The 23,646-nt window shown below is 38.2% G+C and overlaps 1 protein-coding gene across 3 annotated transcripts in view; it reads right to left on the bottom strand.

Moving 5' to 3' along the window:
- Positions 1-23,646, bottom strand: part of AKAP7 (A-kinase anchoring protein 7) — a 156,033-nt gene that overhangs the window by 32,468 nt on the left and 99,919 nt on the right. The window contains exon 1 of one of the 3 annotated variants that reach the window (XM_003255708.2): positions 1,847-2,226. The exons of the other annotated variants lie outside the window; for them this stretch is intronic. Coding sequence (XP_003255756.1) covers positions 1,847-1,895 — 49 coding nt within the window. The 5' untranslated portion in view covers positions 1,896-2,226. Of the gene's footprint in view, positions 1-1,846; positions 2,227-23,646 lie in introns of those variants that run through there. 3 annotated transcript variants of the gene reach the window in all.

Genomic DNA, 23,646 nt, shown 5'->3' with positions numbered 1-23,646 from the left:
AAGCAGATTAGGAAGAGAAAACCAGTGAAGTAACCACAAAATCAGACAGAGGAAAGAATGATGGGCAGAAAATGGAGAGGACCCAGGGGGCCATCAGGAGTGAATGGGGGCAGGGGTGCAAATGCATTTCTTCTAACCATAATTTGCACCTCCAGACTTGGGCTTTACTTCAGATATGGAGTTCTATCTTCATTTTTTCTTAAAGTTTGGAATTTGAGACAGTAAACCCCAAAAGCAGTACATATTACTTCCTGTCCATCAATATTAGGAAGAACCGTATGTAAAACAGAAGACTGTTCTTCAACAGTCCCTGATAAGGAAGACAGAAAAGAACAAATTCCTTCTGGAGTTGAAACTTGACGGCTTCAGATGGAGCCAAAAGATGCTTACAGACAGGGGAAGAAGAGAAACAGAGCAGGAGAGCAGGCACTCCAAGGGAAAACCCTGAGAAGTGGAATAGAAAGTGAAGAGGGTGGGGAAAGAATTCACTATCCCTGCATCGGCCCATGCCGAGGTTTTTCAGAGAGGAGTGTTCCCCAAGAAAAAGATCAACCAACCCAAATCTTCAGGAACTACAAATAAATCATTCTGACAAATAACCTGAAAAGTCTTGGGCTGCCAAATGAATGCCAATGGTCTTTGTTAGAAAGTGAATGACTTTGTTGTAAGGTCATCTCAAGTTGTAAGAGCAGGATTGTCACACACTTTACAGTATCCTTTCACAAGCAAAATTTAGAGCACAGCTTATTGGGTCCTTGTTAACAATCAAATGCTCCACAGTTTCCAATGTTTAGAGACTTCAGCATTTATTCCAAAGCATTCCCCAAAGAGTTACTGTAAAAACTGTCTTATTTCCCAAGTGAACAGGTATAGCATATGTATTTTTTTTTAACAGTCCCTGGCTAGTTTCCTGAAGAACAAGCAGCAGGAAATATAAACCAGACGTACATCTTTCAGTATCTGAACCAGATATTAGGAAATTCCATGGACCTATTTAAATTAGAATCAAGCACTGATATGACACAAACGTGGCTGCAAATTTAGCACGTATGACTGGAAACATTATATCGAAAAGGAAGTAAAAATTCCCTATTTCGGGGCAACTAGGGTAAGTAAAACTCTATTCAGCATACTAATTAAAATGCCAGTATTCCATTTAACAAAGCTAAAATGTAAGTGAATATACATAAGCCAGTGAAGAACAAAATTCAGTGCAAATGTCACCACTTTAAGTTGTCTTTTCTAGGCATAAGCCGCTGTGGAATTCAACATTCATTTAGGCAGGTTCAATGGGGTTTCTGCTAGAAGCAAAGCGGCATCACTTGCTTAGAGTGGTCTCACAGGCACACTTGAATCCCTTCCAGGAAGAACAAAGCAGGGGAGATATGAAAATATCTGCAAGTGTCTAATATGTGTCATTTTAGAACAAGCTTTACCTGTTACTGTTGAGCATTGCTCTGAAAATATGCCAGTTTCAGATAAGAAAAATGAAGTCTGGCTTGTACAGTATATCAAATTGAATACAGTGATTTAAAGAAACTCAAAACTAAACTCTGACTCTAACGTAGTGTGATAAAAATGAGCTGGGAGAATACCAACAGAGGAGAATCAGAAATGAGTTTTCAGTATTTTGTATTTTTAACACAGCCCATCTACTGAGTTGCAGTACTTTTACAGTTAATTTGTAACTACACACCTACCAGTCCCTTTAAGAAACACACATTAAAAATCATAGCTGATTAGTCTGCTATCTTTCCCATTAAAAAAAGAGCAAAACTACCCCTAGAAGACAACCGCACAAAATAGTCAAGCACTTAGGATTCTGCACAGTACAAATCCCACTTACTGATTTTTCCTTCATCTCTTGAGAAAGGAAAGCAGCAAAGCTGGCCCATGGCACTGGTCCTGTATGTCTTTCCTGGTGTTCTTCTCCGTGAGGACCCCAAATAGAAATTGCAGTTTATAGCACAGTCTGAGAGCACACCCTGCCTTTTTCACTCCACAGAGCACCACAGGCAGCTTGAAGAGCCAACGCACACGCCGCCGGGGGAGAGAAAGGAGAAGGGAACTTGCTGCCGTGAGCAAAAAAGGCTCCACCTCCAGTCCTCCAGCCTAATGCAACTGCTCTGGGACTGGCATTGAGTGAAGGAAGTGGCTGTACGCTCCCGTATTCTCACAAAACTGTGAGTCCCTGGCCATAGGTCAGTGCCATGTGTACTGTCTGGCTATTTGCATATGTCTTTAAGAAAGGCAGTCGAGAAAAACCACAATGAGCCCTTTCTCCTACAGACAACTGCAGTAATTACACATGAAAATTCAAACCCGAAAAAAAACCATATTTTCTGTCTGCTACTTAAAGAGGAAGAGCCTTCTTTTATCCCTAGGAGATTGTGGTTTATGAATAGAAAACCCAACAGAGCAGAACACTGGAACCACAACTTGTATGAAGTACCATTAACTACCTAGCAAACTGCATGAACAATAGAAATGATAGACTAAGTGTGGGGAAAGAGGCTATCGACTGTTATCTGTACGGTACGGCATATCTTTTAAATTCCTGCTTTCTGATATATTGCCTTATTCCCCTAGTAAAGCAGTAATCAACAATATTAATTTTGAAATTATACCATCAAATATGTCAACAGCCTAGAAAATTACCCAAATATAGATGCATCACTGACAAAAAGATAAAAGATTAGGGCATCTGTCTGAATGAAGCCACAAGGTGATTGAGCAAATTCAGGGGCAGCAAAACAACTAATTTTAAGAAAGGCTATATTTTGAACTCTAATACATGAAATAACAGATTTCACGTAATTGTTCAAAATCTGTTATCTTATAGAGGGAATAGCCTTAGTTTATGACACTCTAGGAAAGAAAAATTGTTCATAGTGCCAGAAATTCCACCCCGATTCTTTCTTACTCCTCTATTTACTAGCTAGGCACACCTATTTCCCATGGATTAGAAGGAGAGGGAACAGGATGATATTGAACACCTCAGGTGGTTCTGAACATAGTCCACCTTCTTTCATACTCAACCAAACAAAAAGAGCCTGCAGCATGGAAAAATGAAAATTGTCAATTTTACAAATTCTATTTGTTGCATTTTTAAAAAAACAGTGAAGATGCTGACAAACACTAGTATCTGTTTTCAATGCTTTTTTTCTGAAAGATAGAATTTTGATAATTTTGATGCAAATATCAAAGAGTATTTGAGAGTGTCATCAAGGAACACAGTTGTTTTTATATGTCACAGGTACATTAATATGCACTTTGACTTCCAAATTAGAAATACTGTGAAGATCTATGGAATAAAAAGCAAAGATCTGACTGATTAAACTGGCAGGTCTATCCACATAATTAAAATTAATGTTTAGAGAATTACATGTCTTTAAATTGCTTTCACTTTTTCAGACTATTTAAAATGTAAAGATGCTTATTTTACCTTGATTTAAAGAGGACACTCCATTCTATCATACAATGAACATTACAATTTTAAGTAAAATTCCACTTTTATAACCAGTTGGGTTTCTTCACAGCTTAGTGACTTATAAATAAACAGCAACTTTAAACTCTTCCATTATTCCCCCAAATTCACCAACACATGAGTGAATACAGGTGTATGTTTTAAAATATAAAATGATTTTGTATATAAATGTAAAATAGTCCTAAAAGCAATAATATAAACCTTACTAAGACTAGAAAGCAAATAAATGGCCTGTAACCCTAAAAATGGAAACATCAGAACCTACAGCAAATTTTGAACACTGGAGACGTGACACAGAATGCAGTTCTTCCCAGCCTTAACACTGCCATTACCCAGCTAGGAAACACCAGACAAGCCCTTGGTCCTCTCGGACCTCAGTTTCTTCACCCAAAAATAAGGCAGTAGGAATATGAGGATCCTCTACAGTACTAGCATTATATGATTTTGTGATCAAAATAACAAAGAAAATAGCCGAACAACCAGTGAACAATTATCCTAAACATTACTTTTTGTGTTCAGTGAAGATGTATTTGCAGGGAACGTTCTTCACTGAGGAAAATTAGTAACTCCTGGCATTTCCCAATCACCAGCATCGGTATAGTGATAAAACCTTTAGAGTCAGGAAACCATGGGTTTGAATCCCAGATGTCAGGTATTAACAGTTATGAAACTCATGCCTCCTTGTCAGAGTTTTGATATCTTTATCTGTAATTCAGGTAAGTTCATTATAAAGCTTTTAATTTGTATTGCAAAATAGTATTTGAGGGGGAGGGGAAGAAGAGAACAGATTGTCTGATGGCTGTATTTATATGCACCTCAGTCTTTCTAGCACCAGGTAGTAATCTTGCCTCCTCCTCTTCCAAATTTTGTGCCCTACTGGCTGCCATCTTGAGTTAATGCTTATATATCTGGCCTCCAAACAAAAAGGCCCTCTACTCAAACTCAGAGCCCAGGAGGATAATGTTCGTGCAATAAATCCTACCAACTTAACTTTATTATTAACTATTCCCTGTTGGCACTGCCTCTGAAAATGTACAATTAAGAATAGGGACAGGCACCATGGCTCATGCCTATAATGCCAGCACTTTGGGGGGCCAAGGTGAGAGAATCACTTGAGGCCAAGAGTGCGAGACCAGCCTGGGTAACACAGTGAGACCCCATCTCTACAAAAAAATTTTAAAAATTAGCTAGGCATAGTGGCACATGCCTTAGTCCTAGCTACTCAGGAGGCTGAAGCAGGAGGATTGCTTGAGCCCAGGAGTTTAAGGTTATAGTGAGCTATGATCATACCACTGTACTCCAGCCTGAGTGCAGGAGTGACCGCGTGAGACCCTGTCTCTATAAAAGAAATAAAATATGGCCAGGCGCAGTGGCTCATGCCTATAATCCCAGCACTTCGGCCAAGATGGGTGGATCACGAGATCAGGAGTTCAAGACCAGCCTAACATAGTGAAACCCCGCCTCTATTAAAAATACAAAAATTAACCAGGCATGGTGGTGCACGCCTATAGTCCCAGCTACTCGGGAGGCTGAGGCAGAAGAATCACTTGAGCCTGGCAGATGGAGGTTGCAGTGAGCTGAGATCGAGCCACTGCACTCCAGCCTGGGTGACAGAGCAAGACTCGATCTCGGAAAAAAAAGAAAAGAAAAAAAAATATATATATATGAAATGTGTCGTTAACTATTTATCAAGATATTCTGCATGAATGAAGGGGAGCTAGATAATGTTAGAGGCTTTTTCACAAGCATTAAGTGAATTAACCATAATGAAAGATAGAAAACAGTGGAGAAATTCAAGATAAGAATCCTAAAACCTGAAATTTACTGGACACATAACACCAGGCACTTGAGTATACTCATTCATTTAATCTCTAAGACAGCTCTCTGAGGATGGTGGTATTACTATCCCCATTTTACAGGTGAAAAACGTAAGCTCAGCAAAGTAACTTGGGTGAAATCTTTCGGAGAGTATGTGACAATAAGGGGATCTGAACTCAATCTGTCTGGCTCTACAAACCCTAAGCATTTGATCCAGAGTTCTGTATTATTAAACACAATTTGTGTGTAGACTCAGCTATATACAATATGAAATAGCATACCACAATTTCAAAATATTATGCATAAAAATGTTATTTAACCAAGCTCTATCAAAATCTTGCCTTGGTTCCTCATGTTTTGCCATCAAATCCCTTTACTAATGCTGCTAGAGTAATATAATCCTATTTCAAAACAAAGGACCTAAAGACAGACCCTTTTCGGGGCTGGAGCCTAGCACTGTTGCCTGCCACATCTTGGAAAAATGACTCAATTGAGAGCACAGAAATAGCAGAATGGCCCCTGAACACATTCATCTTCCAGGAAAAATAGCAACTTGGACCATTCACAAACATAATCCCTGACAATATTCATGACCTTTTATTAGGGAATTAACACTCTTCTCAGTAGTATATGGAGGTCTACTATAAGACTTAAAAAAGAAGGTTAACCTTGATGAGGAAAAATATCTGATACGATACTATGTTCATAAACTTAAAACCATAACCTTTCCATGCTTTCTTTTCTCCCAGGCCTGGCTACAGACCAATCATGGTTAGGACAGTTGCCTATACTTGCTATCATATTTTGGGTTGTTTATTATAATTGTTTAAAATGGCAGCAATAAAACTAAAAAGTATGAGGTGGGTGGCAGCTGCCTCTTGTCCATGTACTTTAACTGTCAGCTCTGATTATTGTCTCTAATGGAAAAAGATAATTCTTAACTATGACCAAAAGCTCTATTCTCTGTTGGTTAGCATCTTTTTCTACCTATAACTGAACATATATATATATATATTTGGACTTCTGAGAAACCTCATGGAAAAGTCTGAGTCAAAATAAAAAGCAAACCTTGCTGTAAGATTCTGACTCTACAAAACTATACAAATTACCAATTCTTACCAAAACTGTACAAATTCCCAATCTTCTGAGGCTTCCAACTCTCTAATTAAAGGAAATTTGAGTCTGACAACTTGTAGAGACACATGAGAAGCAAAAAAATAGTAAATATCTTTTATTCAAAAGAGAGGAGAGAAAAGAGGACATTAAATGATGAAGTGTAAAGAAAGAGAAAAACCACTTCATCTTTCTAAATTTTGGAACCAAGCCTTAGGAGACGAGACATACCTTTAAGTACAAAAGAGACAATTTAGAAAGATTTCATTACACAGCAGGTAGCCCACTCATGGAAATTGTTATGCCAAGAAATGTCACAATTTCAGTGAATATGTATGTAAGTTCAAGAAGTGCTTGACAATTCATGGAAACATAACTTGTGGAAATTGGGATGTTTTGGAATATATTCCAATTTTTATGTTGCCATTGGGTACCAAAAAGACAAACAATTATTCTTGGCCTGAAGAAAATCGGATGGACATACCCAATATTACATTTTGTTTCTCTGTGTTCTTGTAGTGAAACCCTGTCTCTACTAAAAATACAAAAAAAAAAAAACAAAAACAAAAGCAAAAAAAAAAACGTAGCTGGGCATGGTGGTGGGTGCCTGTAATCCCAGCTACTTGGTACGCTGAGGCAGGAGAATTGCATGAACCTGGGAGGTGGAGGTTGCAGTGAGTCGAGATTGCACTACTGCACTCCAGCCCGAGCAACAGTGCAAGACTCTATCTCAAGGAAAAAAAAAAAAAAAGAATTCAACTCTCAATAATCAATCCACAATAGGCCAGACCCAAAAGATGCTCCTTTATTGTTTAGCCACTGCTGCATCTTTGTAGTCATTTTGTAACCAAAGAGAAAGATTCTGAAACAACATCATTAAACCACAACTGAATAAACTTTACCTATAAATCTCACTGGTTAAGTCCTGTTCTTAATTACCTGCGAAAAGAATCAGTCTTAACTGTGAAATTTGGAAGCCAAGAATCTTTTCTTTAAACCATTACTACTAACTTTAGTCATATTTTCAACAGACTTTTTACTTCTCTTTACAGTGCTTTTGTTTTTCTCTAAAACTAAAAGTTATAGGTATTTGTATTTGAAACTGCCATATGCTGTACAATTTTAATATGTATAGCAAATGGAAAGAGAATTTTTTTTCTATAAAACAGAAGAGAGAAAAGCATAAGGTGCCATATACAGCATATGTGCATTTAGGAAAGGGGGAAGAAACAAGCAGATACCAAGAGCTACTAAAGAAGTCCTTATTCTTCACCAATCCACAAGAGTCATTCCAAAATCTCTGCTGATGCATTTCTGTTTAGTGCCAATTTTCAAATGCCTACTCCATGGTTGCTACTCAGTCAGTTATTTTCTATGTGTGTGGTCCAACATTTAGCGGCATGGATAGTCAAAGCCTTTTCCTTAATTGAGAAATAAGTTAGGGGGAAAATTTATCTCCCTGCTTAGGGGACACACAGGAGTAGAGCACTGGATGTAGGAGGCTGAAAGAAGGGCTGACAAGTCCCAGCACATATCTGGACACCTCACATTTACAGCATACCCTGCTATCAGTTTAATTCCATCTACTGTTTATTGAACACATACTATGAGCCAATATGATCATCACATAAGCTCTTGTGGTAAAGTTAACTCTTGTGTCAAGGGGTGCCACCAGAGTAGGTGGGAGAGCCAGGGCCCAAGGAGGGTACGAGCTCCCCATTTGAAGTCATGGCCTTAGGGGAGCTGGAAGGAGCCCAGCATTCCCGTTGTGCCAAATCATATTGGAGTTTTATTAACCCAAAACAGTAACAGGAGAACAAAGGCCAGTAACGGTCATTTATTCTAGACAGATACTGTTCAGCCCTGCTTTTTACAGTCTGACCTTTTTTTCAAGCATTAATGAAATCACAAAAACTGACATGAGTTACTTCCTCAAAAACAAGTTAAATGTTTGGATGTTAAAACCTTATTTGAAAAAAAAAAAAGGAAAAGCAAAGAATATACTTAATCTACTGACCAGTATTTGCATTATCAGACATGGCTGCTTTCTTAGTCAAGTGCTTTTAATCTTTTAATGTCCTAGACCTTTCAGAGGACAAACCAACATCCTTCACAAGAAGAAAAGAAACGTATTTCAGAAACACCAACAGGGCCCAATGAGAAGATTTTACTTGTAGTTTAACCATGTAAACAACAGAAAACTTGGTTCTACAATTTCTAAGTCATTGGAGGTTTTTCACAGGTCCTAATTATTCTTTATGTGGAATGCTCTCAATCTATATTTAGCTCTGAAAGTGGCCCAGTGTTTGACCTTGGGCAAGACAACAGTCAGTCACATTTCCTGGTATGTCAAGCTTCAAATGAAAGGTACTTTAATAACTCGATATATTATTATTAAAGCTTTTTTTCCTCTAATAACACTTAAAGGGATAAGGAAGAATGCAAGTGAATCCTCAAAATAAAAGAAAATTTATTTATACCAGATAAAATGCTGTTAAATCAAGGTTGCTCTTGGCAGGTCTCAAAATCTGTCATGGTCCACCACAGCCCCGGCTGACATGCCTCCGATACGCCATGTCAGTATTCATTCTGATTAGTCTGTTTATAGATGCTTCTAACAACATGTGGTAACTGTCAGAACTATCGTTTAAATATCCCACTGAATCTATTTTCTGTTCATACATTTCTTAATCCACAACTGAAATGTGTATCTGTTAGGATGCACTCAGCTGCAAATACCAAAAGTTCTTGATTCATCTGGTTTAAAAATAAAGAAATGTCATTATCTCCTATAATCCTATAAGCTATGGTAGTGTCACTCTAGGGGTGGTTAATTCAGTGGCTTGACAAGATCATCACGGCTCATCCTCCTAGTGTCCCACGCTCAGCATGCATACTTACAGTCACCCAGTGTCCCCCTTGGCCAAGATGGCAGCAAAGTCTAGGCTTCACATGTACACCCAACACTTGGCAGCTAAAAAATGGTAGTCTCTTCCCTTTAAATCTCTTTTTATCAACTCGTTGGGTCCTACCGGCGTTTCTGAAATATGTTTCTTTCCTTCTTGTGAAGGACGTTGGTTTCTCCTTTGAAAGGTCTACAGCATTAACAGATTAAAGGCACTTGACTTAGAAAGCAGCCATGTCCCATAATACAAATACTAGTCAGTAGATTAAGTATAAGAAACTGCTGAGGTCCCCAGCAGACTTCTCACATATATTGAAATTGGGTCACATGCCACTTCCTTCACTAGTCACTAGGAAGAAGAATGGAGCTAATCACCTTCGGGGCAAAAGTCAGGCCCATGTGGCCTGAGGCCCACTGTATCACAGTGAAAACAAAGAAAATGGGCTCAGAATAGGCAGGCTACTAGTGTCTGCTAGTGTTCTGTGTTTACCTTTTAATAAAAATGTGTATCTGCCTTTTGGTCAATTAATATTAAGATATGATTAAAAGGGTCTATAAGTAATTATATATATATATATATAGCAAAAAAGGGGGAAAAAGCCTAAAAAGTAAATCACTGAAAAAGAGTGTCATGCTTCCACACTAACAAACAAAATTGCAATTGCTAAAATACATGGCTGGAGAACAAGTAGCAAAACTGTGAACTGCCTTTCTCTAAACCTTATTATACTAAGACTGACTGCTTAAGTAAAAGCTTCTGCTTATCATGATCCAAGTTGTTGGCAATGAACACATATGTGGTAGCTATGGTTCTTTGGTACCAAATATAAAACTGTGATGGTCAACTGCAGCTTCCTTTACTCATGGCCAGAATCAAGACAAAATACTCACCTGAATCATTACTCTAGTCAATAGATCAAACAGACCCACAATTCATGAATTGACAAACTGTTGTTTTCTCAGTTGCTCACACTCAGTGTCTTAGGCATTTTATATAAAACATATTACGGTCAGATACAATATCAAGGATCTCTGTGGGTTAATTAAAAAAGACAGAATTTAAACTTCATAAAGGGAAATAAAATATACTCTGTGTTTCTTTAGCCCTCATTATCTTCATTTCTATCAGAACAAGTTTCTCTGTAGAAGATGCAATCTTGAATCATACAGAGACATTTTTAGGTTACTGATGTTCCACAGACCAACAAGAAACAATTAACAAATCTGTCATCCTTATGGAAATAATTTCCAAAACCTTTTATCTCTATCATAGCCTCTTGTTTAAGGTCTCCATCTTTTCTGTACAATACATATCTCAGGTAACTAGCTGCAAAGCAAATCTGAAGTTCTAGGTTTCCCAGGTAACCTTCAGCTATTTCATTCATACCCATAGCTTGAACTACTAACCTAATGCTACTGAATCCTATAACTGTCATATATATATATATATATATATATATATGTGTGTGTATATATAGTCTACGTCCTGGACCTCTCTCCTCAACAAGCCCCTTGATCGGGCCACAGCTGCTTACATATGCCCAAAATTGAACTCATCATCTTCTTGTCACCAAATCTGTTTTCTCTTTTATCCTGTGCCACCAATTTGTGTACGGCACTATTGTCTACCTAGTTGTCTAAACCCCAAATCTTGGAGCCAACCTAGGGTTCTCTTCTGTTTTTCAAAATCTATTCAAAATCTTAAAATATTGATTCTCCTGCCTACTGAGATCTGCAGTGCACCCCTCCTCCTTCTCCTTCTCCATCCACTGCAAATGCCAAGTGCGCGCAATTATCATGACCTGCATAGACTACCACTCCTGCCTACTTATTGGTCTTGCTGATCAGTTTCCTGCTCGCCCTCAACCACCGTGCTTATACCGTACCAGTAGAGTGTCTTTTCTTGAACATAAATCTAATCATGTCATTTCCAGCTCCAAAAATGTTGATGGCTCCCATTCCCTACAAAACAAGATCTGGGTGGAGCCAAGATGGCCAAATAGGAACAACTCCAGTCTACAGCTCCTAGCGTGAGCGACGCAGAAGACGGGTGATTTCTGCACTTCCAACTGAGGTACTGGGTTCATCTCACTGGGGAGGGTCGGACAGTGGGTGCAGGTCAGTGGGTGCAGTGCACCGAGTGTGAGCCGAAGCAGGGCGAGGCATCGCCTCTCCTGGGAAGCGCAAGGGGTCAGGGAATTCCCTTTCCTAGTCAAAGAAAGGGGTGACAGACGGCACCTGGAAAATCGGGTCACTCCCACCCTAATACTGTGCTTTTCCAACAGTCTTAGCAAACCGCAAACCAAGAGATTATATCCCGCGCCTGGCTTGGAGGGTCCTATGCCCACGGAGCCTCGCTCATTGCTAGCACAGCAGTCTGAGATCAAACTGCAAGGTGGCAGCAAGGCTAGGGGAGGGGCACCTGCCATTGCCGAGGCTTGAGTAGGTAAACAAAGCAGCTGGGAAGCTCGAACTGGGTGGAGCCCACAGCAGCTCAAGGAGGCCTGCCTGCCTCTGTAGACTCCACCTCTGGGGGCAGGGCAAAGCCAAACAAAAGGCAGGAGAAACCTCTGCAGACTTAAATGTCCCTGTCTGACAGCTTTGAAGAGACTAGTGGTTCTCCCAGCACACAGCTGGAGATCTGAGAACGGACAGACTGCCTCCTCAAGTGGGTGCCTGACCCCCAAGTAGCCTAACTGGGAGGCAGCCCCCAGTAGGGGCAGACTGACACCTCACACGGCCAGGTACTCCTCTGAGACAAAACTTCCAGAGGAACGATCAGGCAGCAACACTTGCTGTTCACCAATATCCACTGTTCTGCAGCCTCCGCTGCTGATATCCAGGCAAACAGCAACTGGAGTGGACCTCCAGCAAACTCCAACAGACCTGCAGCTGAGGGTCCTGACTGTTAGAAGGAAAATTAACAAACAGAAAGGACATCCACACCAAAACCCCATCTGTACATCACCATTATCAAACACCAAAGGTAGATAAAACCACAAAGATGGGGAAAAAACAGAGCAGAAAAACTGGAAACTCTAAAAATCAGAGTGCCTCTCCTCCTCCAAACGAACACAGGTCCTCACCAGCAACAGAACAAAGCTGGACAGAGAATGACTTTGATGAGTTGAGAGAAGAAGGCTTCAGACAATCAAACTACTCCCAGCTAAAGGAGGAAGTTTGAACTCATGGCAAAGAAGTTAAAAACCTTGAAAAAAAATTAGATGAATGGCTAACTAGAATAACCAATGCAGAGAAGTCTTTAAAGGACCTGATGGAGCTGAAAACCAAGGCACGAGAATTACATGACGAATGCACAAGCCTCAGTAGCCTATTCGATCAACTGGAAGAAAGGGTATCAGTGACGGAAGATCAAATGAACGAAATGAAGTAAGAAGAGAAGTTTAGAGAAAAAAGAACAAAAAAAAATGAACAAAGCCTCTAACAAATATGGGACTATGTGAAAAGACCAAATCTACTTCTGACTGGTGTACCTGAAAGTGACGGGGAGAATGGAACCAAGTTGGAAAACACTCTGCAGGATATTATCCAGGAGAACTTCCCCAATCTAGCAAGGCAGGCCAATATTCAAATTCAGGAAATACAGAGAACGCCACAAAGATACTCCTCAAGAAGAGCAACTCCAAGACACATAATTGTCAGATTCCCCAAAGTTGAAATGAAGGAAAAAATGTTACGGGCAGCCAGAGAGAAAGGTCGGGTTACCCACAAAGGGAAGCCCATCAGACTAAAGCTGATCTCTTGGCAGAAACTCTACAAGCCAGAAGAGAGTGGGGGCCAATATTCAACATTCTTCAAGAAAAGAATTTTCAACCCAGAATTTCATATCCAGCCAAACTAAGATTTATAAGTGAAGGAGAAATAAAATACTTTACAGGCAAGCAAATGCTGAGAGATTCTGTCACGACCAGGCCTGCCCTAAAAGAGCTCCTGAAGGAAGCACTAAACATGGAAAGGAACAACTGGTACCAGCCACTGCAAAAACACACCAAATTGTAAAGACCAGCAAGGCTAGGAAGAAACTGCATCAACTAACAAGCAAAATAACCAGCTAACATCATAATGACAGGATCAAATTCACACATAACAATATTAACCTTAAATGTAAATGGGCTAAATGCTCCAATTAAAAGACACAGACTGGCAAACTGGATAAAGAGTCAAGACCCATCAGTGTGCTATATTCAGAAAACCCATCTCCCATGCAGAGACACACATAGGCTCAAAATAAAGGGATGGAGGAAGATCTACCAAGCAAATGGAAAACAAAAAAAGGCAGGGGTTGCAATCCTAGTCTCAGATAAAACAGACTTTAAACCAACAAAGATCAAAAGAGACAAAGAAGGCCATGACATAATGGTAAAGGGATCAATTCAACAGGAAGAGCTAACTACCCTAAATATATATGTAACCAATACAGGAGCACCCGGATTCATAAAGCAAGTCCTTAGAGACCTACAAAGGGACTTAGACTCCCACACAATAATAATGGGAGACTTTAACACCCCACTGTCAACATTAGACAGATCAACGAGACAGAAAGTTAACAAGGATACCCAGGTATTGAACTCAGCTCTGCATCAAACAGACCTAATAGACATCTACAGAACTCTCCACCCCAAATCAACAGAATATACATTCTTTTAAGCACCACACCACACTTATCCCAAAATTGAACACTTATTTGCAAGTAAAGCACTCCTCAGCAAATGTAAAAGAACAGAAATTATAACAAACTGTCTCTCAGACCACAGTGCAATCAAACTAGAACTCAGGATTAAGAAATTCACTTAAAACCGCTCAACTACATGGAAACCGAACACCTGCTCCTGAGTGACTACTGGGTACATAATGAAATGAAGGCAGAAATAAAGATGTTCTTTGAAACTAATGAGAACAAAGACACAACATACCAGAATCTCGGCGACACATTCAAAGCAGTGTGTAGAGGGAAATTCATAGCACTAAATGCCCACAAGAGAAAGCAGGAAAGATCTAAAACTGACACCCGAACATCACGATTAAAAGAATTAGAGAAGCAAGAGGAAACACATTCAAAAGCTAGCAGAAGGTAAGAAATAACTAAGACCAGAGCAGAACTGAAGGAAATAGAGACACAAAAACCCTTCAAAAAAAATCAATGAATCCAGGAGCTGGTTTTTTGAAAAGATCACCAAAATTGATAGACCGCTAGCAAGACTAATAAAGAAGAAAAGAGAGAAGAATCAAATAGACGCAATAAAAAATGATAAAGGGGATATCACCACCGATCCCACAGAAATACAAACTACCATCAGAGAACACTATAAACACCTCTATGCAAATAAACTAGAAAATCTGGAAGAAATGGATAAATTCCTCGACACATACACCCCACCAAGATTAAACCAGGAAGAAGTTGAATCTCTGAATAGACCAATAACAGGCTCTGAAATTGAGGCAATAATTAATAGTTTACCAACCAAAAAAAGTCCAGGACCAGATGGATTCACAACTGAATTCTACCAGAGGTACAAGGAGGAACTGGTACTATTCCTTCTGAAACTATTCCAATCAATAGATAAAGAGGGAATCCTCCCTAACTCACTTTATGAGGCCAGCATTATCCTGATACCAAAGCCTGGCAGAGACACAACAAAAAAAGAGAATTTTAGATCAATATCCCTGATGAACATCGACGCAAAAATCCTCAATAAAATACTGGCAAACCGAATCCAGCAGCACATCAAAAAGCTTATCCACCATAATCAAGTGGGCTTCATCCCTGAGATGCAAGGCTGGTTCAACATATGAAAATCAATAAACGTAATCCAGCATATAAACAGAACCAACGACAAAAACCACATGATTATCTCAATAGATGCAGAAAAGGCCTTTGACAAAATTCAACAACCCTTCATGCTAAAAACTCTCAATAAATTACGTATTGACGGGATGTATCTCAAAATAATAAGAGCTATCTATGACAAACCCACAGCCAATATCATACTGAATGGGCAAAAACTGGAAGCATTCCCTTTGAAAACTGGCAGAAGACAGGGATGCCCTCTCTCACCACTCCTATTCAACATAGTGTTGGAAGTTCTGGCCAGGGCAATCAGGCAGAAGGAAACAAAGGGTATTCAATTAGGAAAAGAGGAAGTCAAATTGTCCCTGTTTGCAGATGACATGATTGTATATCTAGAAAACCCATCGTCTCAGCCCAAAATCTCCTTAAACTGATAAGCAACTTCAGCAAAGTCTCAGGATACAAAATCAATGTGCAAAAATCACAAGCATTCTTATACACCAATAACAGACAAACAGAGAGCCAAATCATGAGTGAACTCCCATTCACAATTGCTTCAAAGAGAATAAAATATCTAGGAATCCAACTTACAAGGGATGTGAAGGACCTCTTCAAGGAAAACTACAAACCACTGCTCAATGAAATAAAAGAGGATACAAAAAATGGAAGAACATTCCATGCTCATGGGTAGGAAGAATCAATATCGTGAAAATGGCCGTACTGCCAAAGGTAATTTATAGATTCAATGCCACCCCCATGAAGCTAACCAATGACTTTCTTCACAGAATTAGAAAAAACTACTTTAAAGTTCATATGGAACCAAAAAAGAGCCCACATTGCCAAGACAATCCTAAGCCAAAAGAACAAAGCTGGAGGCATCATGCTACCTGACTTCAAACTATACTACAAGGCTACAGTAACCAAAACAGCATGGTACTGGTACCAAAACAGAGATATAGAACAATGGAACAGAACAGAGCCCTCAGAAATAATGCCGCATACCTACAACTATCTGATCTTTGACAAACCTGACAAAAACAAGAAATGGGGAAAGGATTCCCTATTTAATAAATGGTGCTGGGAAAACTGGCTAGCCATATGTAGAAAGCTGAAACTGGATCCCTTCCTTACACCTTATACAAAAATTAATTCAAGATGGATTAAAGACTTAAATGTTAGACCTAAAACCATAAAAACCCTAGAAGAAAACCTAGGCAATACCATTCAGGACATAGGCATGGGCAAGGACTTCATGTCTAAAACACCAAAAGCAATGTCAACAAAAGCCAAAATTGACAAATGGGATCTAATTAAACTAAAGAGCTTCTGCATAGCAAAAGAAACTACCATCAGAGTGAACAGGCAACCTACAGAATGGCAGAAAGTTTTTGCAATCTACTCATCTGACAAAGGCCAGAATCTACAATGAACTCAAACAAATTTACAAGAAAAAAACGAACAACCCCATCAAAAAGTGGGCAAAGGATATGAACAGACACTTCTCAAAAGAAGACATTTATGCAGCCAAAAGACACATGAAAAAATGCTCATTATCACTGGCCACCAGGGAAATGCAAATCAAAACCGCAATGAGATACCATCTCACACCAGTTAGAATAGCCATCATTAAAAAGTCAGGAAACAACAGGTGCTGGAGAGGATGTGGAGAAATAGGAACACTTTTACACTGTTATTGAGACTGTAAACTAGTTCAACCATTGTGGAAGTCAGTGTGGTGATTCCTCAGGGATCTAGAACTAGAAATACCATTTGACCCAGCCATCCCATTACTGGGTATATATCCAAAGGATTATAAAACATGCTGCTATAAAGACATATGCACACGTATGTTTACTGCGGCACTATTCACAATAGCAAAGACTTGGAACCAAGCCAAATGTCCAACAATGATAGACTGGATTAAGAAAATGTGGCACATATACACCATGGAATACTATGCAGCCATAAAAAATGATGAGTTCATGTCCTTTGTAGGGACATGGATGAAGCTGGAAACCATCATTCTCAGCAAACTATCGCAAGGACAAAAAACCAAACACTGCATGTTCTCACTCATAGGTGGGAATTGAACAATGAGAACACATGGACACAGGAAGGGGAACACCACACACTGGGGCCTGTTGTGGGGTGGGGGGAGGGGGGAGGGATAGCATTAGGAGATATACCTAATGTTAAATGAAGAGTTAACGGGTGCAGCACACCAACATGGCACATGTGTACATATGCAACAAACCTGCACGTTGTGCACATGTACCCTAAAACTTAGAGTATAATAAAAAAAGAAATAATAAAAATAAAATAAAATAAACCATCACTGATCATTAGACAAATGTAAATCAAAACCACATGACAAGTAGCCCAAAACTTTATAGAGTTGCCAACCAGGGTCACTGTAATGGAATTTACGGTCTTAAGAAATTACTAGTTGTATCATAAAAAAAAGACTGAATTGTAAAGTTAACTTCCAATAGCTTGCATATAAAATAAAAATGGACAGGAGAGAGAAGAAAATGGTTAACATATAGAAACAAAAGCGTACATATAAAAAGCACGTAAAAATATTTAAAACTAAAAAAAAAAAAGATCTGAACTACTTAAAGATAGGTAATTCATGTGCAGAGTGAAATAATTACACGTCCCCGCAGACTTCACTGGGTCGCTTATGCTGCTTTCTTGGCCTGGAAAATCTCTCTTTCATTTTCCTCCCTCCACACTGAACATTCTCATTTTCAGTTCAAAACTTTCCTCTTCCGTGCAGCCTGTCCTGACAATCTCTGGCAGCATTAAAAGCACCCTCACTTGGTTCCCATTAACTTCATTACAGTCATTATCACTTTAAATTTTAATTGTTTGTTTGCATGACTTCCCACTAGAAAGTAAACTCTGAGAGCACGGCTGTGTTTGCCTACCATCTTTGATCTTAAATACACATCATAATGCTTGGCACTTGGTACCCTCAATATATATCTGTTCAATAAGTTGCACAAATAAATTATAATAACCAAAATTGAACTGAAGAAGTTTTAAAGTTTTAAAGGAGAAGCCTTTATGTGCACAGTAGTCAGCAATCCTTCAAATGCCAGCAGGGAGCTATGAATGAATTGGTAACTCAAGCAATATCGATGAATCCTAAATCACTCTGCCAGTGTGACAACCAAGACCTATTTACTCGCTAATCATACTTCACTACCCCCATTCATATTTTAAGAGTAACTATATAACAATAAAGGATGCAACTGAATTAGATTTTAAAAACCTCTCTTCCAATTAATCAGAGATCCAATAGTAATCAGGGTCTAGCTGTGACAAAAACTAAAATACAATTTAATGCAAAATAGAGGTTTCGTAAATTCTAATGATAGAAGAAACTTCATGAGGTAATTCAGACCTCCAGATTAGATAACCTCATAAATGATACGCTCTTTTCCATCTTAAAAGATAGTAAAGATATTTTACAAATCCCTTAACACCTTGTTCTAGTATCTTAATCCTTTAGAGTTCAAGGTTTTTCGTAATGCCTAGAATAGTGTACTCCTAGTAAGATTAAGGAGAAATGGACATTTTCTTTTTCTTAGACTAACCCTACCATAAGTCACTCTTGAGCCTTGTTTGTCCTGGGCTTAAAAATTCTATATACAATTTGTAGCAATTCTACCACAATAATAATAGGCACCAGTTAGTGAACACTGAGTATGTCCAGGCATGATGCTAAGAGATTTTCATGCATTATCTCATTCAGTCCTCATGAAGTAACAACTATTATTATGCCCATTTTATAAATGTGGTAACTGGGCTTCGAGTCATTAAAAATGTGCAAAAAGTTGCACAGCTGGAAACTGGGAAGTGGCAGTGACCATTAGAATAAGGCCTGCCTGGTTGTAGGAACTTCTGGTCACTATGCTTTCCTCTGTAGTTTGAGCTCTTTTCCGTCCCTTTCTACTATTCTAGATCCTCTCCAATTCCTCCATGTTTCACTGAAATAGAGAAGAATTTAGTGAGTTTTACAAGTCTGTCTATTGTGATTTCACCACATTAGCAAGTATTTTTTTTAATAACACTATATTATACAGATTTGCCAACTTTGTTTTTCCAGTCAAAAAAATTAAACCAAGTTTTTATCTTCGCCTATGATATAAAATATTGTATACATAAGTTATATATATACACACACATATAAGCATCTTTACTTTTGAAATGCACCAGTGTTGATCACACGCCGATTTAAGGAAAGCATTAGGAATAATGCAAATCTTTAATAATAAATATTATTATTATAAATAATAATATTATAAACAATAATAATAAATAATAGAAAACTGATGTTCTGATGTTAGGAAAGAATATGATTGCAATAAGTATTCTATATGACTAGCAATGCTATCAATATGAATAAGTAACATTTTCTTTTTTCGAGACAGTCTTGCTTTGTCCCTCAAACTGGAGTGCAGTGGGGTGATCTCAGCTCATGCAGCCTCTGCCTCCCAGGATCAAGTGATTCTCCTGCCTCAGCCTCCCAAGTAGCTGGGATTGCCTGGCTAATTCTTTTTGTATTTTTAGTAGAGACAGGGTTTCGCCATCTTGGCCAGGCTGGTTTTTAACTCCTGACCTCGGCCTCCCAAGGTGCTGGGATTACAGGTGTGAGCCACCACCCGGCCAGTAATGATTTCATAACACTATATGTCAAGCACTGTGGTAAGCACTTTTAAAACATTAATAAACATCAATTAATGTGGTGAAAAATGTGTTCAGAGGCAATGAGGCAATGTTATGGACTAGGCAGCCATAACTTTTGGCAACTATTAATTCATTATTATGTTAATGGCTTTGTTTGACCAGACTCTGCACGCTAAGAATTTCATTCACATGGTTTTATTTTTCCTGTTTATTTGGAATTCAGTATTTACCTTCATATTTTTTAGAATAAACTTCCAACTGAAGGCTCCACAAATAACTCATGAAATACCTTACTACTGCATCATTTTAGTAGTGATGGTTAATTTTTCAGATAAACTTAGCACTGCCCCTTTAATATGCAGGGTTCCTAAGATGTCTAATATAAATCGTAAGGTTTGAAACCAACAGACGGTTGGATTTTCAAAATAGCCTGAGCCACAGCTGCCACTTTGTGTTAGCATCCAGATTAATAGCTGATATACCAGTTAAAATACAGTGAGCCATCACTAAGATTAATTTTCTCAGTTAATTATCCCAAAGCTTCATCTAACTTTGGCAGATGTAAAGAAGTAAGCTGAGAGTTCCAATTATTAGTTGCTTTTCATTTTTATTAGGGGCATATAACAACAAATTTTAAACATTTTCTTTTTAGAAGGCATGTTTCATCAGAGAAACCTATAAAGGGCACACTTAGGATACAAAAAGAAACAAGACTGGAATTAAAATAGAGTATTTAGCATGTCAAAGGTTCCACTTTTTCAAGAACATTATACTTTTTTAGGTAGGGTGACCTAAGTCCCAGTTAAGCCAGAATAGTCTTGGTTTTCTTCTTTTATCCCAGCCTAGTAAGTAACAGATCCCCTTTTACACTTACAAGTATACCATTTGGATGATAAATCATATGGTCACCCAATTTGTATGTCATAAAATAAATAAGGAAATACCTTGTAGTCAGCTCTTATTAAATAAATTACTCCATAATTTTAACAGAGAAAATTTCTAACTGCTAAATTTTCAAGTGGAAAAAAAAGTATACAGTTCTCTCAGATAATAAACTGTTTTTTCACTGTTCCCTCTTCTAAAATGCTTGAAATAAATTCACCTTAATCCCTAGTCTAAGTAGAGATGAAATTTTCTTAATCATATCCCTGTTAGCCTGTGCAAAGAAAGAAAAAAAAAGGCAAATGTTTCGGTCCTGCCTATCATACAAGAGACATTCCTGTATTACATAATATCTATTTCACATAATAATGATTTTTAAATGAGTCATTTCACATAGATATGCTCCTGTCTGTCTGGGGCATTTTTATACTTGTTACATTTTTACCACATAATGCTCAAATGGAAATTAAAGGAGGGGAAAAAAATTAGAGAGTTATCAAACCAATTCATATTTGACATGGAGATAGCTTAATAGCCATCAAAATTAATTTATGAAAGAAAGTGTTGAAAATATTGATCAAAATTAAGTTAACTATCTACAGATTACATTTTTTCATGGTTTCCTTGGACCCATGAACTAAAGCAGAGGTTTCTTTTAACCTTTTTGGCCTCAGGACTCCTTTATACTCTTCAAAATGACTGGCAACACCCCTACCCACCCACCTAGAGCTTTAGTTTATGTGGGTTATATTCATAAACATTTACTAAATTAAGATAATTGTGGATATTCTTTGATACTATACCAAAACATGACAAGTTATAGTTTCTTCAAGTTTAGTTGCAATGTAGAATCTTAAAACATACCAAGGAACTTTTTATACTCTACATTCTTGATCTATCTTGAATTTTTAATGGATCTTTTCTCCATGCATGATTTTATAGTAACATGTATACTATAAAAATCCCAGAAGAAAACCTAGGAAATACCCTTCTCGACATTGGTCTTGGCAAAGAATTTTTGGCTAAGTCCCCAAATGCAATTGCAACAAAAACAAAAATTGACAAGTGGGACCTAATTAAAGGACTTCTGCACAGCAAAAACTATCAACAGAGTAAACAGACAACCTACAGAATAGGAGAAAATATCTGCAAACTATGCATTCAACAAAGGTCTAATTTTCAGAAATTGTAAGGAACTTAAATCAACATGTAAAAGAAAAAAACTCATTAAAAAATGGGCAAAGGCCATGAACAGATACTTCTCAAAAGAAGACATACAAGTGACCAACAAATATATGAAAAAATGCTCCACATTAGTAATCATCAGAGAAATGCAAATCAAAACTGCAATGAGATATTATCTCGCACCAGTCAGAATATCTATTAATAAAAAGTCAAAAAAGAACAGATGCTGCTCAGGCTGTAGAGAAAAGGGAACACTTACATACTTTTGGTGAGAATGTGAATTAGTTTTGCCACTGTGGAAAGCAGTTTGGAGATTTCTCAAAGAATTTAAAACAGAGCTACCATTCAACCCAGAAATCCCATTACTGGGTATATACCCAAAGGAAAATAAATTGTTCTACCTAAAAGACACATGCACTCATATGTTCATCACTGTGCTTGCTATTCACAATAGCAAAGACATGGAATCAACCTAGGTACACATCAACGGTGAACTGGATTAAGAAAATGGGATACATATACATCATGCAATACTACACAGACATAAAAAAGAACAAAACCACGTCCTTTGCAGCAACATTAAAAACACATTAATTAATATCACCCCCATCTCCCTAGAAAAGTCTTTAAGCATGGCTTGGCAAGGGACGTAAGGAAATTTTGGGGAGTAATGGAAAGTTCAGCATCTTGAAGGCAATAATGGTTTCACAGGCATATGTATATATGTAAAAAGTTATCTAGTTGTATACTTTTAAGTATGTGCAGGTTTTGCATATAAGTTATACCTCACAGAGAATGTGATAGATAAAAACAAACTGGGAAGACAGGCATGGTGGCTCACACCTGTAATCCCAGCACTTTGGGAGGCCAAGGCAGGTGGATGATTTGAGGTCAGGAATTCAAGAACAGCCTGGCCAACATGGTGAAACCCTGTCTCTACCAAAAATACAAAAATTAGCCAGGTACTGTGGTAGGCACCTGTAATCCCAACTACTTGGAGGCTGAGGCAGGAGAATCGCCTGAACCCAGGAGGCAGAGGTTGCAGTAAGCCAAGATCGCGCCACTGCATTCCAGCCTGGGCAACACAACGAGACAGACTCCATCTCAAAACAAAACAAAACAAAACAAACTGAGAAAATGAAGTTCATTACCCTACTGTGTGCTCTGTCAAGCACCTGATAATATATGTGAGTTTTCCAAAATTTCTATTTTTGCTTGAAAGCTTGAATTTTATGATTAGCAGTAAATAATGTCAGTTGTTGTACTTGCTGTGACAAGTTTACTTGTTTATTTGCAAGAAAATGCCTGTCAACACCCAAATATGAAAACAAGTTTGTCCTTCAATCATTCTTCAAGAAAAAATGGTGTTCCATGGAAGAAAGGGGCTACTTTAGCTCACAGCTTAAATAATCATGCAAACACGTTTCTTTGGGTCGACCTACTTCAATATGCAGCAAAAGTGCCTCACGCATACCTCCCATTTTTGTTACACAGAACATTAAAAATACATACACTTAGAAGTTGAGATTAAATGCAATTAATAATTTTTGCTACTCAGCAAGAACACTCTTATGTGAAACTGCCTTTAAAAATTTTTTTTGGTTGCAACTGTCTAGATTCATACTGGCCATACACAGTTTTACTCACCATTGCTTTTGCATGTAAATGTTAACCCAATGGAAAAGACAAATAACGTCTTATTATTTTTATAAAAATAGTTTTGTCCTCACTGACCCCCTAAAAGTATCTAAA

The sequence above is a fragment of the Nomascus leucogenys genome, chromosome 3, assembly GCF_006542625.1.
Source record: "Nomascus leucogenys isolate Asia chromosome 3, Asia_NLE_v1, whole genome shotgun sequence".
In the NCBI taxonomy this organism is placed as follows: Eukaryota; Metazoa; Chordata; class Mammalia; order Primates; family Hylobatidae; genus Nomascus; species Nomascus leucogenys.
The sequence above is the reverse complement of the archived record's forward strand: the minus strand, read 5'-3'. Positions and strand labels throughout refer to the sequence as shown.